The 26,275-nt window shown below is 32.5% G+C and overlaps 1 protein-coding gene across 4 annotated transcripts; it reads left to right on the top strand.

The window, feature by feature from the left end:
- Positions 1-11,290: 11,290 nt before the first annotated feature.
- Positions 11,291-24,106, top strand: LOC21394639 (MADS-box protein SVP). Of its 4 annotated transcripts, none has more exons than XM_024164554.1 (9): positions 11,291-11,346; positions 11,600-11,840; positions 14,326-14,410; positions 21,074-21,123; positions 21,310-21,409; positions 21,523-21,564; positions 21,789-21,827; positions 23,320-23,450; positions 23,806-24,106. In XM_024164554.1, exons 1-9 carry the CDS (start codon positions 11,298-11,300, stop codon positions 23,828-23,830), a joined length of 762 nt encoding a protein of 253 aa, XP_024020322.1. In that variant the 5' UTR covers positions 11,291-11,297; the 3' UTR covers positions 23,831-24,106. The 4 variants fall into 4 exon arrangements, with proteins under 4 accessions (XP_024020322.1, XP_024020321.1, XP_024020320.1 ...); XM_024164553.1 differs by having other exon boundaries at positions 23,317-23,450; XM_024164552.1 differs by having other exon boundaries at positions 21,523-21,569; positions 21,767-21,827.
- Positions 24,107-26,275: the final 2,169 nt, after the last annotated feature.

The raw sequence follows: 26,275 nt of genomic DNA, 5'->3' as shown, positions 1-26,275 counted from the left end.
GGCCAATACCCCCACATTTTTTGTTAGAAAAGTATTTTTTACAATATTTACATACCACACACATTTTAACTTCACTTGATTTTGGATTAGGTTGTAGCTCTTCAGTGAAACGTTGTCATGTAGGAGCAGTTCACCGTCTTTTTTCCCTAGCACGTTCTCCAACATTCTTGTTGTGCTTTGATTGATTATCAGTCAGAACATTATCTGGATCAGTGGGGTTGGAGTTGTCCATCAACATTTCATCCTCGAAAAATGGTTGATCTCCAAAATCAGGGAAATCAGGAAAATTTCCTTTTGCCATTTTTTTGTAAAAAAACATAAATTAATGTTAACAAAAGGGTTTATAAACAATAAACAATTTAAGCAAACATTAAGTAGAAATAAAATATTATTCAAAAAATAATAAAAACGGTACGTCAGTACCTTTGTTTTTCGGGATGTAGCAGAATTTGATTGAAAATTGTAAATGAAACAGATAAGAGAAAGTTAGGAATTGAGAGAGAATATGAGAGATAGAGTTATGAGAGTAAGAGGAGTTGAGAGTTGAAAGAGATGTAGAAATGTGAAGAATATTGTGAGTAGTGCTGAAACTTTGGACGGGCCGCTCGTGACCACTGAAAAGTCTGAATTTTTGCCAGAGTACCGAACCCGAACTGCCCAAAAATTCAGGATGCCCAACCAGACCTGAAAATTGCCCATGGACGGGCTTCGGGCAGGGGGTGCTTGCCCGTGTCCGGTTGGGCTATCCGATGCCCGAATTTTCAAAAAAAAATTTATATTATATTTTTATGTTGTATTTGTATTTTTACAATGTGTATATTACAATTTGAAATTTGAAATGAACACACAAACTATATAAAAAAATTATTTCTTCATTGATTTTTAAATTTGTAATTCATGATTGCCTCGTTAAAAACCTTACCAAGAAAAACCCAATTAGGATAAAAACTTGGTAAGGGAAAAAGAGTGCAATCATTTTGGGATGAATTACAAATTTGACGAACTTATAAAGTCTATACAAGATTACAATAACACTATACAAATTAGAAATTACAATGTAAATAAATATTTACAAATTAGAATAATAAAATTTAATTTGAAGCAGAAGGATCGTCTTGAAAATTAAAAGTTAATCTATTAAATTCGCCGATCCATTCTTAGTTTGCCAGTGAGATTGTATCATGTAAGCGTTGGTCGGAATGGTCCCAATCCTTGATGCACACCAAAGCTTCAACAATATACTGCTGTAATGCGTTTCTCCGTTCTTCAAGTATTCGGCCGGTTGTACTGAATGCTTGTTCGGCTGCAACAGTGGAGACCGTGATCGAAAAAATATCCATTGCCAGTCATGTTAGGATCGACCAAGTTAATGCTCGTGCCCTCCACCACTCAACCAAATCAAACATTTCACTACTGTCTATAACTAAGCCCTCACTCATCACTATTGTCTACATCTAAGCCCTTACTCAGGTACGTCATTAACTCGTTGAAGCCACCGCTGTTGCCGCCACCTCTTGATGAAGATCTACTCCCAGATTCTTCTTGACCTTGAGTCGTCATCGTCGTCTTCTTCTTCTTCTCTTCAACCTGAAAACATTCAAGAATGAATGCGGATTGTCGTCTCGTTGTTGCGGTTGTTCTACACTATGTGTGTTTCTAACCCTACTTTCATAATAGCTATAGAGATATAATATTTTTTCCTTTATAATAGGAAATTGGTCAGAAGTGTCGATATCTAAAAAGTCACCTAAGTTTTCTAATCCACTTTCTAAAGCATCTAATTTTAATCTAGGGTCAAAAATAATACCGAAACCATACAACATTGGTAATTTAGACCAATATTTTTTAAACATCTTTTCTATAGAAGTGATATGAACTCTTAAAATCTCGTGTGTCCTAAATTCACTAAATAAAATAACTATTCTTAAAAGTTCTCCTAACGCTAATGGTGACGTTGGGTAATAAGTTTCATTAAGCTTTAAAGTAACTTCGTGAAATCTGCCTAAAAAGTTATACAAGAGTTCGGCAATTTACCAATCAGTTTCGTCTAAATCCTGGTCCTAATTTTGCACTAACAAAGTTTGTTATAGCATCTTTATAGGGGATGCATTATTCAAGCATTATATAAGTGGAGTTCTATCTTGCGGGTATATCATTATTACCGAATAAACTTAAATCATTTTCAAAAAGTTCTATTGCTTTAGTATTCGCAGTTGCATTATCTAATGTTGTGGCCATTATTCTATCTCTTAAACTATATTCATCAATAACAGATAAAATTGTGTTATATTAAATTGACAGTATGTGATCCTCTAACACATTTGAAACCTAAGATTCACTTATCCAAATCAAAACCTTTATAATATTGTCCGGTTACAGCTAAATAATCCTTGTTGGCAATGACAGACCAAATATCCGTCGTTAACGCAACGCAACCGCTAGTAGAGTGTAGAAGGTTGATTAATGCTTCATTTTCTTGTTTATATAATTTTAATGCATCTTTCCTAAGAGTAGTTCTAGAAAAAAATTGTGCATTAGGATTATGTACAATTTTAATATAACGCTGCCAATTTCTTTGTTCAGTAAAACTTAGTGGTTGATCTAATGTGGCCATTAATCGTGTCATTTTCATACGATCAACTTGCGGATCGTATTTTCACGTGCTTAGCCCGCCGGTTTGGCGGTCAAATGATAATTGCATTTGGCGGAGATCAGCTCCGCCTCCTTGCTATTGAAGACACTTTTCAGAGTGTCTTCTTAAGTGTGTAGTGCCGTGAATAGTGTTACCTTGTAATTTCTCACCATAATATTTACATTGAGCTATGTATTTAATGTTACCGTTATTGTCAACCTTCTCGAATGTGTTGAAGTGCTCCCAAACTGCTGAGGTGCGCTTGCATTTCTTCTTAGAACTTGCAACACTTGCACTAGCACTATCGCTTGCCTATCCTCCATGGCCACCAGTGCCACCACCATTACGTTCCCGACCTCTAGTATGTCCACCAGGGGTCAGATTTACAGTTTCATCAGTAACTCTTTCCATAGTTTACTATTCATGCGTTTAAAAAACATTAGGAAATTGCCCTTCTTCGATGTTGAATTAGGCATCAATGGGAATATCACCACCATAACCAGAAGAAGCCATTATGAAAAATAAGAGAGATTGAGAGTGCTTTGAAAGAGATTAAGGGAGATCGAGCGAGATTTAAGCGAGATTAAGAGAGATTTGAGAGAGATTAAGAGAAATTGAGAGAGAATGAGAGTTTTTGGGTGAGGAAAATGGTTGGGGGGAGGGGGGGTATTTATAGGAAAATTTTTCGGTTGAAAAATTTTTTTTTCCCTCAAAATTCGGGTCCAATGGTTAGTATAATTTTCGGGCTGTTCGGGCAACGGTAAAAAATCTGACCGTTGGGTTTGAATTTTCAGACAAAATTCAGGTTCGGGTCGGGTTCGGGCAAAAAAGATTCGTTTGGTTTAAAATTCGGGCATATGGTCAAAAAAATTCAGGTATTTTTCAGGCTTCAGGCAACGGTAAAAAAAATTCAGGCAACTCGGGTAATGCCAGAAAATTCAAAAAAATTTCGGCGAACGGCGGGCAACGACTTCTCCATGGCGGCGAGCAATCGGGGGGGATGAATATTTTTGGGCTGCCTGAGCCGGTGCCAGAAAATTCCATGGTCGGGAGGCGAGAGGCACCTGCCCGCCGTGCCCAAAAATTTTTGGGCACCGAGCATGCCCGCCGCCCGAATTTGCAGCACTAATTGTGAGGGATGTGGGGTGTTTATAGAGGTTTTGGTGTGAAATTTTCAGATTATTACCGTTGGGCATGTCACGGGCCGGGCCGGACTAGTCGTTTCTGACCGTTAGGCCCGTGACGTGCCCGGTCGCGTGTGACTATTAGGCACGCTACCGACCGCGCCGTGCTGGGCAGGGCTGTGCCAGGGCCGCGGGCTGGAGAATTAAGGCCCAGCCCTAGCCCACGTGATGAGCTGGGCTGGGCCGGCCCAGCCCATAACAGTACAGGACTGGGCCATACCGAACCCAACACTGTAGACGGCCAGGCCCAATTGATAACTCTACTAAGAACATGTTTGTAAAAATGTTTACATACCCTTATTAATTATTACCCTTAAGAATGGTTCCACAATCATCATCAAATTTGTTGTCAAAGAAAAATTAAGAAATTTTAACTACGGTTTTCGACTTTCATCTAATAAGGGCATGGGTGTTTATGGGTTTCCTTGCAAACTACATTTAACGATGGCATCCTTATGGTTGTTCCTTTTCAATTCCCGATCAATAAAGTATAAAAAATTGTGTTATCACGCCTCAGGCCTCTAATTAATATATAAGTTGTTTAGCTGCATGTTATTCGCAACACCCATATGGAATTTTTATATTAAATTAAAATTAATAGCTCGTTAGGTAAATAAGTTCGAAACTTGTCACTTCAAACTTCATGGAAAGTTTGAAACACATTGTTCAAATTTTTAGTTCAAAACATTGAGAACGATGGGACTAAGATTGTCTCCACTGTAAATGTTAATGCCAATATATATATATATATATAACATAAAAAGTGTGATATGGTATGCTATTTTCATTTTTGCTCAAATGCATAATGTTTTTTGAAATGCTAAATTTACTTTTTCTCATAATTATTAAGTTTTGAAAGTTGTAAAAATAAACTTTTACATTTAAAATAATTAGAAAATGTTAAATTTCTGATGAGTACATGAAAACGTAAGCATTTCAACCAATAACAATCAAATGTCAAATTTGTCATATGCTATACTTGTTAGGATATTTGTCATAAAGTATACATATGAAAAATTTGGCACAATAAATAGCATTGCATTAGAGATAGTTTTTTTACACTCAAATATTAAATTTACAATTGACACATTAATTATAGCATTGTATTGGAGATGCTCTAAGCGGTTGGCATAGCTTTTAAAAAGGAATAATTTTGAAACTGTTAAGGTCAAATTTATTTCTTCGTTTCTCATTATACACGTATCCTCATACATCTGGGAGAATGAGGCTGAATCACGAAATCAGCTGCTAGAAATATTCCTCTACCCGTCAGCAGGTTCGGCGTCCCGAACAACTATTTGAGCTGAGAAGATGCGATATCAACATTCCTAGATCATCGATTGATTCCATTACTAAATCATCACCAAACCATGGGATCATGCCTAGAAAAGCAAAAGGGAAAGTCAAAAACACCAAGGCTTGCTCCCTAAGCCATGTCCCTCCAAGGAAAGAATCTTCAATTAAAAGTCAAAGGGGAAACTTGCTCTAAATCATTTTTCCAGCAATCAAGGCCTATATTTATAGCCCTTGCACAACCAATAGGGGCTACACGCATACATATACATGCCATCTCTTTTCTCACATTTTTCTAGAAGCTTTCCAACAGTTTTCTAGACATTTTGTTGTATTTTCCACATATTCTCCCAACATTTACGAAGATCTTCATTGTATTCATCTTCTACAATCATAGTGAAACCATCGAAGACCCTATAGTGGACTACCCTGGGTTATCAGGGGAAGCACTATAAATCTTTGTGTCTTACTATCTTTATTTTCTGTTTTTCATTTATTTTCTCGACTATCACGATACTAACAATATAGTCATCCGAGTGCAGTCATTGGCCTCTAACAAATTTAATTATAGATTTCACCCTCTTAAAAAAATAAGTTTGATTGGTATGTATCTTAGAATGACATGTATTAGTAATGTTTTAATTAAAGATCTCAAATTTTAATTAAATTCATTACGAACGTCGTTTTGATTATTATCCTTAAATATTATCCTCTCACATATAACACTTATAAAGTTCAAATTTCTGAGCCCTATTTGGTGACATGGTTTGAAACCAAAATCCAGTTGAACCCATATTTATAAGGGAAAAAAATTAGAAATACCACTCAAGATGGTAAAAAATATTTTTTATGTCATTCTATTAAAAAAAAGAACAAATGTCATTCAATTAATACAGAGAAAATAAATAGTCACAATGACATTTTAAAATGACATAAATAATAGACATATACAAAATCATAACAAACCATATACTTTTCTCTATTTGATAAATTTTTTACTGGGCCATTTTGAAACTTTGACAAGATAATTTGAACAACAAAAAAAAAATCCTTCTATTTTGGTATTAAACCCCCACATTTTCACCTTTTTTTAACTCAAATCTTCAGTGTTTGGGGCTCAATAATTTTCTAAACCTACCTTACCTATTTTATCTCTATACCAACCATCTTTTCTATATACCAATCAAACTCAATTTCTGTAGAATGTGAAATCTATAATTAAAGTTGTTAGAGGCCAATGATTGAATTCAGATGATTATAGTACTAGTATCGTGATAACAGAGAAAATAAATGAAAAATAAAAAATAAAGATAGTGAGACACATAGAATTATAGTGGTTTTCCTGATAACTGCTACAACTTTTAGGTTACGAACCCAAGTGCAAGTTGTCTTCAAGTAATAAAAGCTCGGGAGTCTGAGGTCGATCCATAGGGAAGTTAATTAGACATTACAAGATCATCAACATTTAATAAAAATAAAAAGATATTTACAACTGATTTAAAGAAAAGTAAAAATACTTGCTATAATACTACACGACACTATTCACAAATACGGTACTATTCATCAAGAATTTAGCTTTTAGACTAGAATTATCTATATGTTCCTAACAAATGTAAAAATATAGAAATCAAAGTTGAGATTAGGGGATCCGCTCTCGGTATTATATTATGATTAATCTTAACTCATTTTTATAACTCAATTAGAATCCAAACATAACAAAGGTTCCAATGAGAGGATTTAGCAATTTAAAGCCCATTTGTATATCATATATGATATTGTATTTACTTTATGACTCCAAAACTTATAAACAGGTTCAAGCATTCATTACACCAATTTATGTCTATACTAAATCAGAGTTAACATAGACCAAGTAAACGTCTAAATAAAACTGAGCATTTTTTTGTGCTAATGATATGGTCTATAATGAATCAAGACTCTTCTTTTACAAGTATTTTATCAAAACATGTGAATACAATACATATACTAACGAAAACAAATGATAATTCACATTATTCCTAAGTTAAGAATCAATTATCATTTGAATAAACTTGTGAATAAACATGTGAATAAACATGTGTTGCATATTATCATTCACATGTGTTGTATAAGAGTGAATTATCATTCACATGTGTTGCATAAGAGTGAATTATCATTCACATTAATCACATATACATTGCATAAGAGTGAATTATCATTCACATTAATCACATATACATTGCATAAGAGTGAATTATCATTCACATTAATCACATATACAAACATGTGAATAAACTTGGGATTAATGTGAATTATCATTTGTTGTCGTTAGCATATGTGTTGTATTTACATGTTTTGATAACATACTTGTAAAGTAGGAGTCTTGATTCATTATAGACAATGATCGGGACAAAAAAAAAAAATGCTTGGTTTTATTTAGACGTTTGCTTGGTATGTGTTAACCTTGATTTGGTGTAGACATAAATTGCATAATAAATACTTGAACCTATTTATAAGTTTTGGAGTCATAAAGTAAATATAATATCATATGCTATATTAATGGGCTTTAAATTGCTAAATCCTCTGATTGGAACCTCCGTTATATGTGGATTCCAATTGAGTTATAAAAATGAGTTAAGATTAATCTTAGTATAATACCGAGAGCGGATCCCTTAACCTCGACGTCTTTTATTTCTTGTATAACCTTCAATCAACTTTATTTTCTATATTTTTACATTTGTCAGGAACATATAGATAATTATAGCCTAAAAACTAAATTCATGATGAATAGTACCGTATTTGTGAATAGTGTCGCGTAGTATTGTAGCAAGTATTTTTATTTTTCTTCAAGTCAGTTGTAAATATCTTTTTGTTTTTATTAAATATATATGATCTTGTAATTTCTAATTAACTTGCCTATGGATCGACCTCAGACTCCCGAGCTTTTATTACTTTAAGACAACCTGCACTTGGGTTCGCAACCTAAAAGTTGTAGCAGTTTTCAGGGGCACCACTATTAATCTCTGTGTCTCACTAACTTATTTCTTATTTTTCATTTACTTTTTCTGCTATCACGATAATAACGCTATAATCATGCGGATTCAGTTATTGGCCTCTAACCTCTAACAAATTTAATTGTAGAAGTTTGATTGGTATATAGAAAAGATGGTTGGTATAGAGATAAAATAGGTCAGGTAGGTTTAGAAAATTATTGAGCCCTATTGAGCCCCAAACATCGAAGATTTGAGTTAAAACAAAGGTGAAAATGTGGGGGTTTAATACCAAAATAGAGGGATTTTTTTTTTGTTCAAATTATCTTGTCAAAGTTTCAAAATGGCCCAGTAAAAAATTTATCAAATAGAGAAAAATACATGGTTTGTTATGATTTTGTACATGTCTATTATTTATGTCATTCTAAAATGCCATTATGACTATTTATTTTCTCTTTATTAATTGAATGACATTTGTTCATTTTTTAATGGAATGACATAAAAAATATTTTTTACCATCTTGAGTTGTATTTCTAATTTTTTCCCCTTATAAATATGGGTTAAACTGGATTTTGGTTTCAAACCATGTCACTAAATAGGGCTCGGAAATTTGAGGGTTTTTTTATTTATTTTTGTTTAAAACATCAAATCAATGATTTAAACAAAATCTCAAAAGTATTTATCAAATATGGCTTCATTTGAACTTTTGAATTCAAATCATTGAATGATTCAGGGCCCTTTTGGTTCACGAGTTCAAGTTAGTGATTTTGATTTCAAATTCAAATTTTGTGAGAATTCATTGTCGTAAACTTGTTGATTTAAATTTTTCAGGAAGAAAGCATTATAGTAGAATCTGAATCATAAATTTAAACGCGTGAACTAAACGGGCCCTTAATGTATAAGAGATATACTTTACTTTTTACAAAAACATGTGAATACTTTTTTGTGGACGTGACTACAGTACCAAACAGTACGGACATGTACTGCTACAATAAGTTTTTTGAACCGTTAGATTGACAATCGACAATCTCATATCATGATTTCATGGAAACAAAAATAAGCATAACCACATTGAGTAATAAAATTTTTAATTTAATTAATAATTACAAAACATAACAATACTGAAAAAAAAATCACAGCCCCCTTTTGCGATTGACGGCCGCCATCCACACCAATGGGATTGCCGTCAATCTCCATGGGTATCGACTTCCGTTGCAAAAGGTGATGAGATGGGTCTCGACCTCTCTGGTGACTAAGGCCTCGTTTACTTCGTTGATTCGAGTTTAGAATTTGAGTTGAGATGTGACTTTATGTAAGAGCTTTTTACTGTAGCAAAAAAGTTAAATGTGATTATTTGTAAGAGTTTTTTCCTGTAAAAAAACTCAAATTCTAAACTCGAATCAGCGAAGTGAACGGGACCTAAATCTTACTGATCTGAGTCACAAATCGCGACCTTTGTTTCGTCTTCCATTACAAAGACATTGCAATCTCAGTTGTGTCCTCCGTTGGTGGGATGCCACCCAATCATGAATTCCAACGCGAACTAAGGACACAACACGAGATTTGGGGTTCGCAATTCCATAGTCTCGAAGCTACTGCACTGCGTCTGTGATCGCAACAGAGCGACCTCATGGGTGGGTTGTTAGCCACCGCCCCAGCTACCCTAATCACCAGCTTGTTCTTTGTTTTAAATTTTTTTTTTTGGTTTTTAATGAATTTGATATAGTGCAATGAGGATCATTTTTTTCTACAATAACATGACTACGAGCGTTCAATTTTCGTTCAACACATCTGGACCATTGGTGTTTATGGTATGAATAAGGGAAAACACGTTTGCGGTATTGTAAACTCATCACCCGTTTAGTTTGTTAATTCGAGTTTTTAATTTGAGTTGAGATGTGACTTAATATGAGAGTTTTTTTACTGTAGTAAAAAAGTTAGATGTGACTGTTTTTGAGAACTTTTTACTGTAGCAAAACTCAAATTCTAAACTCGAATAGATGAAAATGGAGCCTCAGATTTTAACCTCAAACTCAAGTTAAAAACTCCAGTTCAAGCCCGTTTAGTTTACTGATTCGAGTTTTTAATTTGAGTTGAGATGTGATTTTATATGAAAACTTTTTACTATAACAAAAAAATTAGATGCGACTGTTTCTGAGAACTTTTACTGTAGCAAAACTCGAATTGGTGAAATAAATGAGACTTTAAATTTGACAAAAGAATATAAACTTAAATAAAGTTGTAACTTGAGTTCAAATTTTTTTAAATTTAGGGTGTAAACAAACAAACCCGTAGGCTTTCCTACTTTTTATTTTATATTCTATAGTAATTGTAGGAGTAACATGAGTTTGAGGTAACACTAAGGATATTTACAGGAGGGGGAATATTTTTTTCATTCGTAAAACAAAAAAGGCAAAAATGTGATTCCAATGGAATACAAGAAATAATTATGAAACTTTCTTAATATTAAAAAAAAAAAAACACGAAAAGTAAATGAAAACCTTAAACATTGAATTCTCCGAACTTCCTCGTCCATTTTCATTCATTCAAGGCAAACACCGAATGAGTGACTATTATAAGTCATGCTGCTCCACATATACCTACCTACATTTTCATCTCAAGCTGGTTGTCCGTACGAGGTGGAAAACTAATAAATACATAAATATCTCGGCGAGACAGTTAATATATCGTCTCGTAGGAAATTATGTGGGGAACGTGATATGTACGAGAGTACAGAAACGTGAAATGTCATAATTCATCTTCTCAGTGATGGGCATGGCTATCTGTACGGAAAAGCAAACCTCACCATTTAAAGAAAGAAAGATATTACCAATTTCCACAAAAATTAATTTTATTGATTATCAAAGAGAGAGACCCGTTGACCCACCAACTAAACCGAGAAAGTCCAGCAAAATAAAATAAAATAAAATTTTACATTCACATTTTTATTTTTATGTTCACATTGGACCCGACTTAAATTAGAGACAGCAGAACCTCTTGTGTTTTCCAGAAAAGGAATCTTTTATTTTTCCTGAACAAAGTCATTTCCTCTCTCTCTCTCTCTCATTCCATGTAAACCATTGGTGGCTTTGAATCTGTCTTTGTGTGAAGTGTCAGCAGCAATAAAAACGAGACTACCTTTGAAGGTTGGGAATCGAGAATAGAAGAATTAAAAAAGAAAAAAGGTAAAAATTTGAAAGAAACCCAGAACAGATCTCTCATATGTTATCCATTTTCTTTAATTTTTATGGCCAAAACAAGAGTTATTTGGGTTAGTAGTTTAGTTATATTTTATGCCTTTTTTTTCTAGGGTTTTCTTGTTCCTAACTTAGCTGCTGATCATCGATTGATCTCTTTCTTTATTAAAAAAAATATTGCTTTCTTCTTTCCTTTTTGTATTTCATTCTTTTTCTGGGTAAAATATGTTTTATCATTTCATTTTTTTGTTTATATATTATGATCTTCCCATTTATTGTACTTGGTGATTTTGTATTAATTTGGATGGATTTCGGTCTTGTCTACAGGTGGGAAAATTTTCTCTTGGAGAATATTAGGCTTTATTATTTTTGATTTTCTTGGGAAAATGACAAGGCAGAAAATAGAGATAAAGAAGATCGACAACATTACGGCAAGGCAAGTGACTTTTTCTAAGAGGAGAAGAGGGCTCTTCAAGAAGGCTCAAGAACTCTCCACTCTCTGTGATGCTGAAATGGCTCTCATTGTGTTTTCTTCCACTGGAAAACTCTATGAGTACTCTAGTTCAAGGTTTTATTTCACTCCTTCTCTCTCTAAATCTTATTTTATATAATATATATATATATATATATGCATATGCCTATGTTATGTATATATGTATGTGTATATATCTATGTATTCTATATTTAGTTAGTTTGTCTGTGATATATTTGTGTTTCATTCATGAAATCTTCTCATATGTCCGTCCTGTAAAAAGAAAGAAATCCAGGTCTAAGATTTAGCTAAAAATGAATTTTCATTTTAAGTTTTTGATTTTGTACTAGATTACTGCGTACGGCTCAACAAATTATCACAGTTTTCCATTTTTTTTTCCACTGAGAAAGGATGTAAATAAAAATAAGGAAATATATATATACACACACACATATTTATAGAACCAATATATATATATATGTAGTACTACTTCTACTTTCATTTCAGTACTAATGTTAATGTATTTGCTTCCCACTAGTTAAAGGTACATGCCTATTCTGTCCTTTCCAAAAAATAGAAATAAATAAAGAGTTGGGGGTTCCGAACCATTGAGCATTTCTACTCACGGGCATGATAATGTTAAAGCATTAGTACTATGTTTTCCGACTTGCTAAAGTCACACGTGTTTTGTCCTTTGAGTTGATTATTCTGAATAAGGTAAAAATGTGTGAAATTTTTCATTTTCAACAATTCTTGCAGTTAATTTCTCAGTTTTTCTCTTTCGATCAATCACTTCTTTTCAAACTAATGTGACAATTTGATTATATAGTGATGTACACTGTTACTTGATATATGAAATCAAATTAATTTTACGAGAGATATTGTTAGTACTACAAATTTCCTGTAGTACATTTTGTTTTTAATATTTTTTTGCTAGTTAGATTTTGTTTTTAATTAAGTGATGTGTTATTTGCCTAACCGTACACTATAATAAACAAGGTGATGATAATTTGATCACTTGACTTTAAGTGAAGTTTTGTAGAAGTAGTAGTTGATGGCTTTAGTATTACTTTTCCTGTTTCCATTTGATCCACCATAACCTAAACATGTTAAATAATGCTTCCTTAGTACATATAGCGTAGGTTGTTGCTGTAAGAGATAAAATCATTTTGGTACCATGTGTTATATCGAAACATGTTGATATCGCCTTTGTTTTTAATATATAATATTAAAATAGTACCTCAACATTTTGAAAGTCCTTTTTTTTTTTTGTAACTTGAGGCCGGTTTTTGAGACATGAAATGTCAAATTAGTCCGTCTCATTTTCACATTTACTTTATGATTTGCAATGTGCATGTATAAAATGAGGACTTTTATAATAAAATGGATTTGTTTGGTTAAAGAGATAACATATTTTTTATTAACGTTATTTAAATGGAATGTTGGGTCAACCAAATGAGAAAATAGTTATAAGGGCAAATTTAATATTTTATAGTCTAAAAATTGGCCTAAAGGTATCAAATTTTTTTTTTTTTTTTTAAACGTTGAGGTACCATTTTAATATCACTAAAAACAGAGGGTACCAACAGTATGTTTTGATATAACACCCAAAATGATTTTATCCCTTGTTATAATTAGAGGAGCAAATTAAGCATTTGAAAGAAATTTACTATTGTATTTGGTTGAACAAACTTACACACATGAGCCCACATGCAAATTCTTGCTAAGTGTATGTAAATATTTGTAATAGGAACTATGAAAAAAAATTGTGCATTAGCTACATACTTAGATTCACTTGAAAATAAGTTGCTACTCACTTGATTCTTTATTTCTGAACTTGTCTACAACTCCAATATATAGGGGAAAATGGAGGGCTCTTGTAAAGAAAACTCTCAAGTTAGAAATTTACCTAATTAAGGAAATTCAAAAAATCAAAGAAGATCACAAGGTTTCATTATTGAATAAAAAAAGCGTGTCTTTTCCGTTGTACCCAGCCCAATATAAGCTTGGGAGTACATTGGAATGTAGGCTAAATCTAAAATTACTAATAGGAGATATATGTTGATTTTCAAAGTAGATTTTGCCACGCGTTATGATTAAATTGGCCCGTTCTCCATGTTTTTAAATATTCTGATTCTGATTTTAATTGAGTTTTACAGTCTAATCATATGTTATGCGTTAGGGCATCAAGCTTTGTGGTCTTATCAACCTTAGTGCTCTACATTAAATCATCGAACGCATTAAGACAATATTCACTTATTTAACACATTGTTTTCCTTGCATCACCATTCGGTTTTCTTTATGAAAATGTCATCGTTTAGTTTCATGAAAATATGCTCGTTTAGTAGAGTTTATTTTCACTTCCACAAATAGACATGGTTTTTAAGATATATTCCCATGTACTATCAATCAAATTATACCACTTTATTTTATGAGGAAGAAAACTAGACAAAAACAAGCATTTAAAACAAACACTTAATTCCCTGGACTTTTTTTGTACTTTTATTTTCACATTAGTTTTCTTGCTTTTTATTTCATTGATGCTATAAGTGAATATGTGCTGTCGTTTTGTTGTTTAAAGCATGCAGCAAATTCTTGAAAGGCATAATTTTCATTCTGAAAATCCTGAAAGATTGATCAGTCAACCATCTCTCGATGAACTTGAGGTGAGGCCTATATAAATTTATCACTCATGTACTACATAACTTGATCAGCAGTTTCACAATATATATATATATATATATATATATATATATATGCGCATGTATTTATGTGTGTGTGCGTTTATGTATGTATGTATGACGAATGAATATAAATCAAACAATAATGTAAAGAAGTCTATAAACAAGTCTTGTCTCAATTTGTTCATAAAGAAGTCTTACAAGTCGTTAACTCCATCAAATTCAAATCAATCACTTTTGATTAGAGGCAATAACGTAATATATTTGCTTGAGGAGATGAAGCTTATTAGATGTTTCCTTTTATTTTCTTTCTTTTGACTGGCTAATCACTAATATTATTGCAATTACAGTACGTACCTGATACCTCAATAAGTTATTCAACATAAATTTTTTCCCCCCCTCTATGTTCACTACAAAAAATGTAGGATGTAACATACAGCTTAATTTTTCTGCCACTGGATGATTAAAGGAAACAATCTCAACCGTTGAAAAGCATATGTTCTCAGCTTTTAGCTGAAAAAATTTCAATCAATGGTTTTGCTAGATATCTTTTTGTTGTTTTTACATCATTAATTCAATGGTTTTGACCTATTGTGACAACTTGATGAATTTAGTATAGAATATTATCCTTTTAGGAGACCTCCCTATAATACATCTAAAAGAAATAATATGTATGGTGACTTATTACCAAGTTCTACTATAATGTTACAATGCTCCATTATTATGAAAGCCACAAAAACGTAATATTATAGCTGGCATAAATTATTATTTTTGCCTTCTTTACCCATGCTTATTGTCAACCATAGTTATCTGTATTGGAAAGGTGTTCTTAGGAGGTTGGTGAGTCAGTTAAATGTTAAACAAAGGTTACAAAATGACATGTGAAACATCTTTCTGATAGCATAATTTACACGGGCATAATAGTTATAATAGTTTTTTTTTTTTAATGATCCTTCAAAAAAGCCGAAAGGAAATATTAAAAGGTCGAGTAACCAAAACAAATAAAGAGTCAAATACCAACAATCAAAACAGCCACTATACGTTAATCGAGAAAAGCAATACAAACAAAAGGATTTTGAACAAAATATTCGATTAACATAATAAGTTGTTTTTAAGGGGAATATTAGCATTTAGCATTATAATTAGTTAATTGGATATGGTCAAATTCTTTGGTTATGATCCTTTAATTAATTATTTATTTTATCTCTCACTCTTAATTAATATCCTTTTTTGTATAATAACTTTTAGTTTGAGTATCGTCTCCCCTAGATTAGGGAATATCTCTTAACTTCCATCTATTGATGGTTTCAACTGCTGAAAATAGGAAGAAATAACCTCAGGACCAGGGCCATAACACTTTGACACCGTTATTGCACATAGCATTGCGAGTCTTTTCTTTTCCTCCCTCGAGAGAAGGTTTCTTTTCTACATAATGTTAATCATCTCATAGATAAACGATTACACACACATAAAAAGGTACAAAATCACTAGAACAAATAGGAGATAAGATGACGGTTAAAAACCGTTGTTGTATCTAGAGTCGTTAAATGTCCAAGAGATACGACGACGGTTTTTAAACGTTGTCTAATACATGCGTGAGAAACTACAAGAGTAAAGGCACATTAGACGACCGTTTTTTAAAAAAATCGTTGTCTAATATTAACTTTTAATGACGGTTTTTGTAAAAATCATAGTTAAAAGTATGAGGCTTTCCCTTTACTACGTGCGACGCGCTATGCCGGGCCCCGGGTATAGTGTTAAATAGGCAAGGGGGGTCTTCGCACATTCATGGACGTGTGCGGGGGAAAAGCGAGCCCATGCGCCGTGTCGGGTCCCGGATATGGTGAAAAATATGCAAGGGGGGTCCTTGCACATTCATGGACGTGTGCAAGGGGCAGAGCTAGCCCATGATAGGAAAATTCATTTAAGTAGTTGGAATGTAGATTCTTTAACTGGTAAATCTATGGAGTTAGTAGATGTTATGGTAAGAAGAAGAATTAACATTTTATGCTTACAGGAAATGAAGTGGACAGGAGAGAAAGCAAAGGAGATTGGAAATTTAGGACACAAGTTATGGTATACAGGTTGGGAAAGGAATCACAATGGAGTTGGTATTCTAGTGGACAAAACTGTGAAGGATGACGTAGTTGAGATTAAGCGAATATGGGATAGAATTATTATGCTCAAGTTGGTACTAGGAAATAAGTCCATCTATGTAATTAGTGCTTACGCTCCACAAATAGGATTGGATGCGGAAACTAAAGTCAAGTTCTGGGAAGACATGGATGACTTAGTGTGTCGTATAGGCAATGAGGATAGCATTTTCATTGGAGGAGATTTCAATGGGCATGTTGGTAAGGATAGGGAAAACTTTGAAAGGATCCATGGTGGTTTTGGTTTTGGAGCTCGAAACGAAGAAGGGAAATCTATTTTGGAATTTGCGTTGGGACATGATTTTATCATAACAAACACATTTTTTAAGAAAAGAGATTCTCACTTGATAACTTTTAAGAATGGAAGGAACTTAAGCCAGATAGATTATTTTCTCACCAGGTATAGAGATCGTTCTCTATGTAAGAATTGTAAAGTGATTCTTGGAGAAGTACTAGCCATCCAACATAGGTTAGTGATCTTAGATGTGAGCATTAAGCTTTGCTATAGAAGGATTAAGATAAACCACCTCCCACGAACTCGTTGGTGGCATTTGAAGGGAATAAAGCAATTGGCCTTTAAAGAAAAGTTGTTAGATGAGGCTACTTGGTCATATGTAGGTGATGTAAATACTATGTGGGATGCCATTGCCAATTGCATTAGAAAAGTGGCAAATGAGGTACTAGGGGAATCTAGAGGTAAAGGCCCCCCCGGGAAAGAAACCTAGTGGTGGAGTGAGGAAGTTCAAAAGGCTATTAGGACCAAGAGGGATTTATATAGAGATTTACCAAAGCGTAAGGATGTTGAAACTTTTAATGAGTACAAAGAAGCGAAGAAAGACGCTAAGCGAGCAGTTGAGAAGGCTCGTTCTACTTACTTAGATGAGGTATATAGGAAACTTGGGACTAGAGAAGGAGAGAAGGATATATATATAAACTAGCTAAGATAAGAGAAAGGAAATGTTAGGACCTAAATCAAGTGAGGTGTATTAAGGATGATACAGATCAGATTCTGACAAGAGATAAAGACATTAGTGACAGGTGGAGGAGTTACTTTGAGAAGCTTTATAATGTTTATCATGCGATAGAGTTTGGCAATCTTATGTCATAAGGAGAACCTAATGTGATGTATACAAGAGGAATCAGAGTCTCGGAAGTTAAAACTGCACTACGGAAGATGAAAAAGGGGAAGGCATGTGGGCTAGATGATATTCCAATAGAAGTTTGGATGGCGTTAGGAGATGCTGGACTTGTGTGGTTCACTAAACTTTTTAATGAGATACTAAGGAAGAAGCATATGCTTGATGCATGGAGGAAAAGTATTCTTGTCCACATCTTCAAAAATAAAGGAGATGTGTTGAATTGTAACAATTATAGGGGCATATAGTTAATAAGCCACAAGTCATTGAACAACACACATGAAAAAAATTCAAAAAAACATGTTACAAATTCACCTTCTCATACATAATCAATATATATGTAACACAAATATTTTAAAACCAAAAGTCTCTCTACGAAATCTAACAAGAAAAATACCTAATTATTTAAAAAAAAACTTTAAATCCAAACAAAAAAAAAAAACTAATCTCAAAGAAATGAAATTTGTAAAGATTAACAAAGTACCCATTTCTATGGTCATGGTGTAGTGGTGGATATAGAGGTAAGGTTACGACGGCCGGCGACGTATGAGTATGATTGTGAGGCTCTTGGAGGTGGCTGCCAAGTTGAGAGAATGAGGAGTACGTATAGTCATGGGAGTGTAGAAGAGATGATATTTGAGAGAAAAAAAATTTGAAGTGTTGAGAGGAGAGTTAGAGTTAGGGTGTGAGGAAGAAAGAGGAAGCTTTGGAGAGGTAGAGAGATTTGAGATAACAAACTTAGAATCTATAAGAGAATGCTCGAAGTTATAGATGAACTATCAAAGCTTTAAAAATTTTCAGAAAAAAATGAGCGGAAAAAAGTCTGCTTTGTTTTTTTTTTTTGAAATTTTTTAACATTAAAAACTGTCGTCTAATAGATGACAGTTTCTAGAAACCGTCGTCTAATGTGTCTTTTAAAAACCGTCGTCTAATGTGCACGTACATATATTTCGTTTTCGTACCGCATTTTTTTAGCACATTAGACGACGGTTTCCTAAAAAACATTGTTAAATAAGCATCGTCTAATCTGCTATTTGTTGTAGTGAATAGACCTTTTGTGGCTCTACAACTATCTAATTAATTTATAGTAAATCTCTATTTTATTTTTGTTTTAAATTGCTATAATTTTGAAATGCATAGTTATGTTAGATACTTCATGCACAGGCCAGAAAAACTGGAGGGGAGGGTTGGATATTAGAAAGATTCTCGTAATAAAGAATCGCTGACCCTCTTCCCGCCTCTCGTTAAATGGGAATGGGGATGGTTTTGGAGGTGGAAATGGGGGCAATAAATCATTTCTTGGCAGTAAACAATGCTTTTGCTTTTGAAGCGAAAATTTTTTGCTTTCATCCTAGCAATTGATTATGCTTGGGCTTTTGATTGGAAAATTGTGGATGGAGTGTGACTCGATCTATATATGTGGTTTCTCTAATTTCTTTCACAAGTTTGTAGGTTCCTTGACTATTTCACTCTTGTCATACTCTCACTGTTCTTTCTCACATTTTTTGGGAAGGCAATCAAGCTAGTGTTCTTCACTTTCAGCATCATCTCTGTTCTTTTAATGCTCCAGATAGCTAGTGTTCTTCCTATAATCTTTCAAGACATTTCTAGACAGGATTACAACCGCTAGTTTTTGTCTTTTTTGTATTAATTTATGACAGACACTCCTTTTTCCTTGTCAAGTGTTCTCGTTGTTTTTTACTAGTAAGATTTTTAATGAAGTCTACCAGAGAGTCTGGTTTGCTAAGCTTTGTTTTCGCCTATTCCTTGTGGTGTCAGACTCTACTTGCCCTTGTCCCCACTTTTGGTCTTGTTTTGGTTGGTCCTGTTTTTAGGTTTCTTTATTTTGGTTCATTATCCTTGAGGTTGTTTGTCTTTCTTAATATTTTGTATTGCTTTTCTTGTTATTTGATAGTAATATTGAGTAGAGGGCTTTGCGTGGGGTTTATAGTGTTTGCCAACTTTGTTGAGATGTGCTAATTTCCTTTGATGCTAATTGCTCTCTTTACTTAAAAAAATAAAAATAAAAAAAATCGACGACCAAGAATTATATGGCCTTCTTTTATTTTAATGTTTCATTGATTAGGGGATTATTTGGCATTTTAGTTTAAGAAGGAAGCTTAGAATTGTAACATGGTTAAGTATTCTTGATGCTTGAATAAGCATGATTTGAAAATAATAATAATAATAATAATGTTTCATCGGAGCATTGTATAACAATCTTCAAAGGACTTTCTAACTAATTAGGGTTTCCTTGATGTGAAATCATATTCTCGTTTGACTTTTTGTTCAGTGTTATGGGAATCACGGAAGCGCTCTCTTTCATTTTGTGAAATTCTAGGGTAAAATTCTCGATCTCCTGTTTAAGCCATCCATATCACAGTGCTTGTTGGTCTAGTTTTTCTTCTTAAAAAAAGAATCTTCATCACAAACTTGAGATAATCACTTTAGGCCATATATAGTACTTCCTTCTTGGCTTCAAAATCAAAGATACGAGTCGTTAATCATATATATATATATATATATATTGTAAAGAATTACATATTTGTGCGCTCCCTAATTTCTTTCTCTCCTAATCATGGAAGAAATGTGGTAATTACGTCATTTGTATTCCCTTTATGTCTTGGACAAGTAAACTAAAAAGGAAATCAATGGTTCTTATTCTTTTTATTTTGTTTTGCTTCTTTTCAATCCTACTATATTTCTTTTACATTTCTTTACGGTTTGGTAAGCACACTTTTAATGTAGGACAAAGAATACAATCCTTCTTTCAATAACGAGTTCCGAGCCAAGAAAAGATTATTGCTACTGTCTTGGCTAAGTTAGCAAAAGAGAATATGGACGAGGGTTATTGTTCAGGGTTGCAAGATTCAGTTGTTTCTGCAAAAATATAGATTGAAAACCCAGAATTTATGTGTCTAAGCATTTTCTAGCTAATCATGGTTACTACAGATCATGAGTAACGTGATAATATTTGCTTTTACAAACTGTTCTACTTGTGCTCTCCTGGTCTCACAAGAAGAGGACTTAGCAAGAAATTACTTTCATAAATAATAATTATTCCCGAGGAGAAAATTGAACAAACAATCCAAAAGAGAAAGAGTCTTCCGATAAGCTTAGACCTCTCTGTGGGAAGGGTTTTAAATTATGAGACAATCTTAAAGTTTTTCATAGGTTGCGTTTTTGCTATTTTATTTTTATTTTCTTGTTTGCATTTTGTTTTTGTTTTTCTTTATCATTCTTAGATTTCCTTTATGCTTTAGTATTTGTAACACTTTTTTTTCTTTTACTTTTGGTTCAATTTTTCCTTATTGATAAAAATATATATATACTTGGTGTGATCTTCGTGCGAGAGAAAGAGATACGCCTCGTTGAGCAAGCAACTTGAACAGAAGACAAGGGAGATGAGGTATATAAGTAATTCATGAATAGTGTGTGTGTATATATATATATATATATAATACATATATATATATATATACACGCGCGCACATATATACATGTATGTACATAACTTAGTAGATTGTTAAAAGAACTTTTTTTTTCCTTACAAATGTTTATGTTAAGGATATAATCTCATTTTTGAGGTCCACAGGCAGATGAAGGGAGAAGAACTTGAAGAACTAAACCTTGATGAATTAAAGAAACTAGAGAAATTGGTTGAGACTGGATTAGGTCGTGTCATAGAAAAGAAGGTTTTGTGCTCTAACTTGCTACACATATATGTCTTATTGATTTCACTGGAACAGATAAGTAGCTAGCTAGGAATATTTACTTTTGACACGGAATTTTTTACTATTTGTTTCAGGATGATAAAATTATGAAAGAAATCAACTCTCGTAAAAGGAAGGTCAGGTGCAAAACTATTCAACTGTACATTGATAACATTAGTTTGATGCCAATGAAGAAAAATAAATAAATAAACAGTTCAATATTTATCTTTGATTTCTCTTTGCTGAACGCCATCACCATTTGGCGGCCACAGTTAGTGTACAACTAATTAGAATTAACGCCTCTCTTCTCATTGTTAAACTGTTATTGAACTAATTTAGTTCAACCTTATTATATGTGAAGGAGATCCTGCTACTAGAAGCCAACCGACAATTGAGACAGGTAACTATAAATTGTTATAGATTTATTTACTTATTTTAATTATTCTCATACGTGCTGATGTTCCCCTTAACTTTAGGATCATTCTCACTTTAACCTCTAAACTTTAAAAACTCTTACTTGAATTTGGGAATTTTGAATTAGTACTATTTAAAAACAGAAGAAAATAAGGAAATAAAGGTCATGTGGTCTTTTTCTGTTTGTTTTGAATATAAATTTTAACATTGGAGGTTATATAAGACTATTTTCTCTTCTTTTCACCGCTTTTTAATGGAAATTCTAATGAAGTGATCAAGTGGGATTAATTCAAAATTCAACATGCAAAGTGAGAAGGAATAACTTTTATCACAGAAAATATCTGATAGAAAACACAACAAATTGATAGAAAAGGAAATGAAAGAATGAGATTCTATTCAACCACAAGGAATCCAAGGCTCTACAATGGTGATGTTTGAGAGATCACCGACTCTCCACTCCAAACTCTCTACTTTTCCCAAAACTGCTTAACCTCTCCCGATCCCTCCTATTTATAAGCTCCTCAGCCTTATTCACTCATCAGCCCTATTTACAATTCTTTCTTGCTAACAGACTAACTTTCAAGCTAACAACCAACCGAATCAGTTACGAAAGCCACATCAGCACATCGGCCTAGCCTAATTACTAATATCATGCTTCTTCTTCCGAGTATAGACAAGCAGCCCTTGGCCGTTTCTCATCAATATCACATGCACCCTCTGGCAATCTCTTCTTTTAGTAAAGTGGCTGGTTCTAACGAGGCCTTTCTTAATCTTTGATTGAGAAAGTTGATCACTCGGATGACTGTCATCTCATTTGCTTTACTAGGAACATTTTTATCTTTTATTTCTTTGGTTTTCTAAGTTTTGGCTTTGTCCTTCTGGCCTTTTGGTTGATACATTACCTTTATACTTTTATTATTATCTTATTTTAATAATATACATGTGAGGGTTTAGTACGTACAGGATGAGGTAGGTAGGGGTTTCAGATGCTAACTTAGCTGAGATGTTCATTCTCTCTGGTCATTTGTTTAAAAATAAAAAAAGTTTGACAGAGAAATACAAAAATACGACTTAAAAAATACTATCTTTACATGTATGCCTTTTAACGATATAATCTTAACATTTATGCCCCTCAATTATTTAGAAAATATTCTACTAGATTAACATCATCCCCTCTATAAAAATGACTGGGCGTCTCCGACTCCGGTCTTAATAGAGTATTCTGGTAGAATAATAAAATTAACATAGTGAAATATTAGATGACTAAAAGCTATATGTTGGAATTTAATGGCATGCTACGCAATTTGTTCAAACCAAATAACCTCAAGAAAAGAAAGTGGCCGAAACAAGTTTAAGCTCAAAGACACAAAACAAACATAAAGAAAGCGGATAGCTGGAAGCTTTGAATCACTTTCTTTTGTTCTTTCATTAGTTTTGTTCATTTTCGTGACAATATTTTGGTGAGAGCTCTTAAGCAGACGGCAGGAGCAATCGTAGTTCCGGCAGATCCCGGTGAACAAGGCCAGTCATCTGATTCAATCACCGGAATCTGCAGTTCGGCCGACCTTCCGGAAGACCATGATAGCTCGGATACTGCTCTCAAGTTGGGGTAATTAGTATTCATCAATCACATTATTTCCTACATGAAAAAATTTGATAAATGACATTATTGATTAATTTCATATTAATGATATATATATATATATATACATATTTTTTTTTTGTCTCTGTACACGTCTGACTTAGTTGACTTAGTGGACGTTTTGGTTTATGGATTTAAAATAACGATTTAAAATCATTCTCGGTTTACGTATTTTTTGTGAGCTATTGGTTGCACAACTGGTGATGTTGATTAGAAGCCATGTTCTAATAGTGGCATAGTTGAGTTTTATATATACGTACATATATAGATGGAAACTATTTTTTCTAAATTTCAGCCTCTGAATAAATAAATTATTTTGCAGGTTACCCTTTCCTGAGTCAAGATGAAGATGTGGAGCAGTATTGGAATAAATTATATGACAAGCAATATATTATTGGATTAAAGAGATAGGCGTGTCTCAGTATATAGTTAGAGGTGTACTTTATTTTATATTATTTGAGTTTTGATTCAAAGAGAAGTCCATTCAAAGGAGCATTCTTTAGAAGTGTAAAGCAGGTTTGTATATGCAAGGCCTTTCAAATAAATGGAAGTGCCATGTGTGGATGACACGGTTTTAAGCATCTTGTTCAACCATTTTAGTAAACAACTTTTAATTTTATTTATTGATACCTACAGAAATTCTATGAGACTGAGGTCTCGAATGTCTGAAACAAAAAGCCATAGGGAGGTTTGATTGTAGGAAGGTTTATGCCCCATTCCTTTCTTCGGTTTGAGGAGTTTGTTGAATTTTTATGAGAAAAAATGTTGCAGTAAAAAGGTTAAATTATGACATGGAAAGAATGGAGCTTTAATCAAAACATGTATACAAATGAGAGTACAATTACTCTAAATTTTAAGTCATTTTTTTAACAACATGACGTAAAATAGAAACGACTTGAAAGTTAGGAATATTGATGATAACAGGTGCGTTTAGAATTTATTTTAAAATAATTTTATTTTTTGTATGATAATAGAAATAAAAATATTTTTAATTTTAGACAAAAATTATTTTTAAAAATGTATTTTGTAGTTTTTTTAAGAGATTATTTTTAATATAAAAAAATTTAATAATCTATCTCTACTTTAGAGATGAGAAAATAGAAATAAAAAATAAAAAACGATTAAAAGTCATTTTTTATTTCTTTTATTTTATACTAAATTAAAAATTATTTTTATTTTTTTTTAATTGTGTGAAATACTGTTTTTCTCTTGTTTTTATTTATTTATTTTATCAAAAAACGTGAAAAACAAACGAAAACAACTCTAAATGCATCCAATAATTCTTAAATAAAAAAAGTTATGTAGTTGACTAGTTAATATATAAATCCACAATATGGTACAAATAAAAGAAAAGTATCACGGACTCTTAAGGTGGGTTTGTTTTTATATATTTAAACTAAATTATTGATTTTGTTATAATATTTATTTTTTATAAAAATTTAAATTTTAAAAGTTGGAATTAAAAATTATGATTTATAAATTAAGGAGATATTTATTTTTTATATTTATCATTAATTTTGAATCATAATTTATAATTTTTTACAGTATTTTTTCTCATAAAAAATACACGTAAAATAAATATAATTTTAAAATATAATTTTAAATTCATCAACTAAGGTCTCGTTCACTTCGCGATTCGAGTTGAGATGCGATATTTTTTAGAGTTTTTCACTGTAACAAATAAAGTTATATGCGATATTTTTTAAGAATTTTTTACTGTAAAAATTTAAAATTAAAAACTTAAATCGATAAAATGAATGACACTTAAATGCTCACTAAATATACTTTTTAAATTAGGCTCAGATGTGTCTCTCTTCCTAAGATGGCGCGTGGGTCTATGTGAGGCGACACTTGTTGGATCAAAATCAATGAAACCTAGCACTTGCCAGCGGTATCTTGAAGTTAGTTGGCTGAAGAGACATGCGATGCGAAGCTCTGACTTTGGAATTTATCTATAACAAAATAAAAATCAATCGCTACTGGTTTGAGTTATAAGTATGTATAGCGCCGTATCTGTTTATTTTATCAATTTAAATTTTTAATTTTAAATTTTTATAATAAAATTTAATTTTTTTTATTATAGTAAAAATTTTTTAAAAAATATTACATCTCAATTCAAATTGAAAATTTGAATCCGTAAAGTGAACGATACCTTTATAACTCATTTATTTTATCGATTTAAATTTTATTTATAATAAATTTTTTAAAAAATAATTATATTTAACTTTTTTTATTACAGTAAAAAATTTTCATATAAAATCACATATTAATTTTAATTAAAAACTCGAATCAATGAATTAAACGGGCATATAAAATTTGTGATAATCCGTGTTCTTAAAATTCTGTATTTGTTCATTGGATTATAGATGATGTAATCAGGCAGCTCTGGGCTTTCTCATCTTGAGTTCAAGCTGTTTTGACTTACGAGAGATATCTCTCCCCTCATGTGGCAAATCGACTTAGCCCAAAAAAAAAAAAAAACAAAAAATTCAACTTTTTTCACTGATCTCACCCAAAAAGATCTATTTAGGGCGAGAGGGATTACTTGGCTATTTTAATTTATTCATAAAAACTGAACGCACTTTTTATGAGTAAAATTGAACTAAAATTATTAGTCCAGTGGGGTAATTACCTCAATATACGTTCTAGCATTTTATTTATTGATTTATTTTGTAATTTATCCCTATATTTTGAAAAACTACATAGGTATCCACAAGTTTCTTTAAAAAAAAAAAAAAAAAAAACTTGCTTTTTCCTCTTTCACGCACTTTGAGACAAAAAGAACAAAACAC

Source organism: Morus notabilis, unplaced genomic scaffold (genome assembly GCF_000414095.1).
Source record: "Morus notabilis unplaced genomic scaffold, ASM41409v2 Scaffold651, whole genome shotgun sequence".
Classification (NCBI taxonomy): Eukaryota; Viridiplantae; Streptophyta; class Magnoliopsida; order Rosales; family Moraceae; genus Morus; species Morus notabilis.
This window is presented reverse-complemented; position numbering and strand designations above follow the sequence as displayed.

What these genes read in the sequence shown, in the direction of transcription:
- LOC21394639 (XM_024164551.1), top strand. Translation starts at nt 11,298, where the DNA reads ATGTTATCCATTTTCTTTAATTTTTATGGCCAAAACAAGAGTTATTTG. An exon ending in CATCTCTCGATGAACTTGAG is followed by an intron (nt 14,411 to 21,073) that starts GTGAGGCCTATA and finishes TGCGAGAGAAAG; the next exon opens with AGATACGCCTCGTTGAGCAA. An exon ending in GTCGTGTCATAGAAAAGAAG is followed by an intron (nt 21,410 to 21,522) that starts GTTTTGTGCTCT and finishes TATTTGTTTCAG; the next exon opens with GATGATAAAATTATGAAAGA.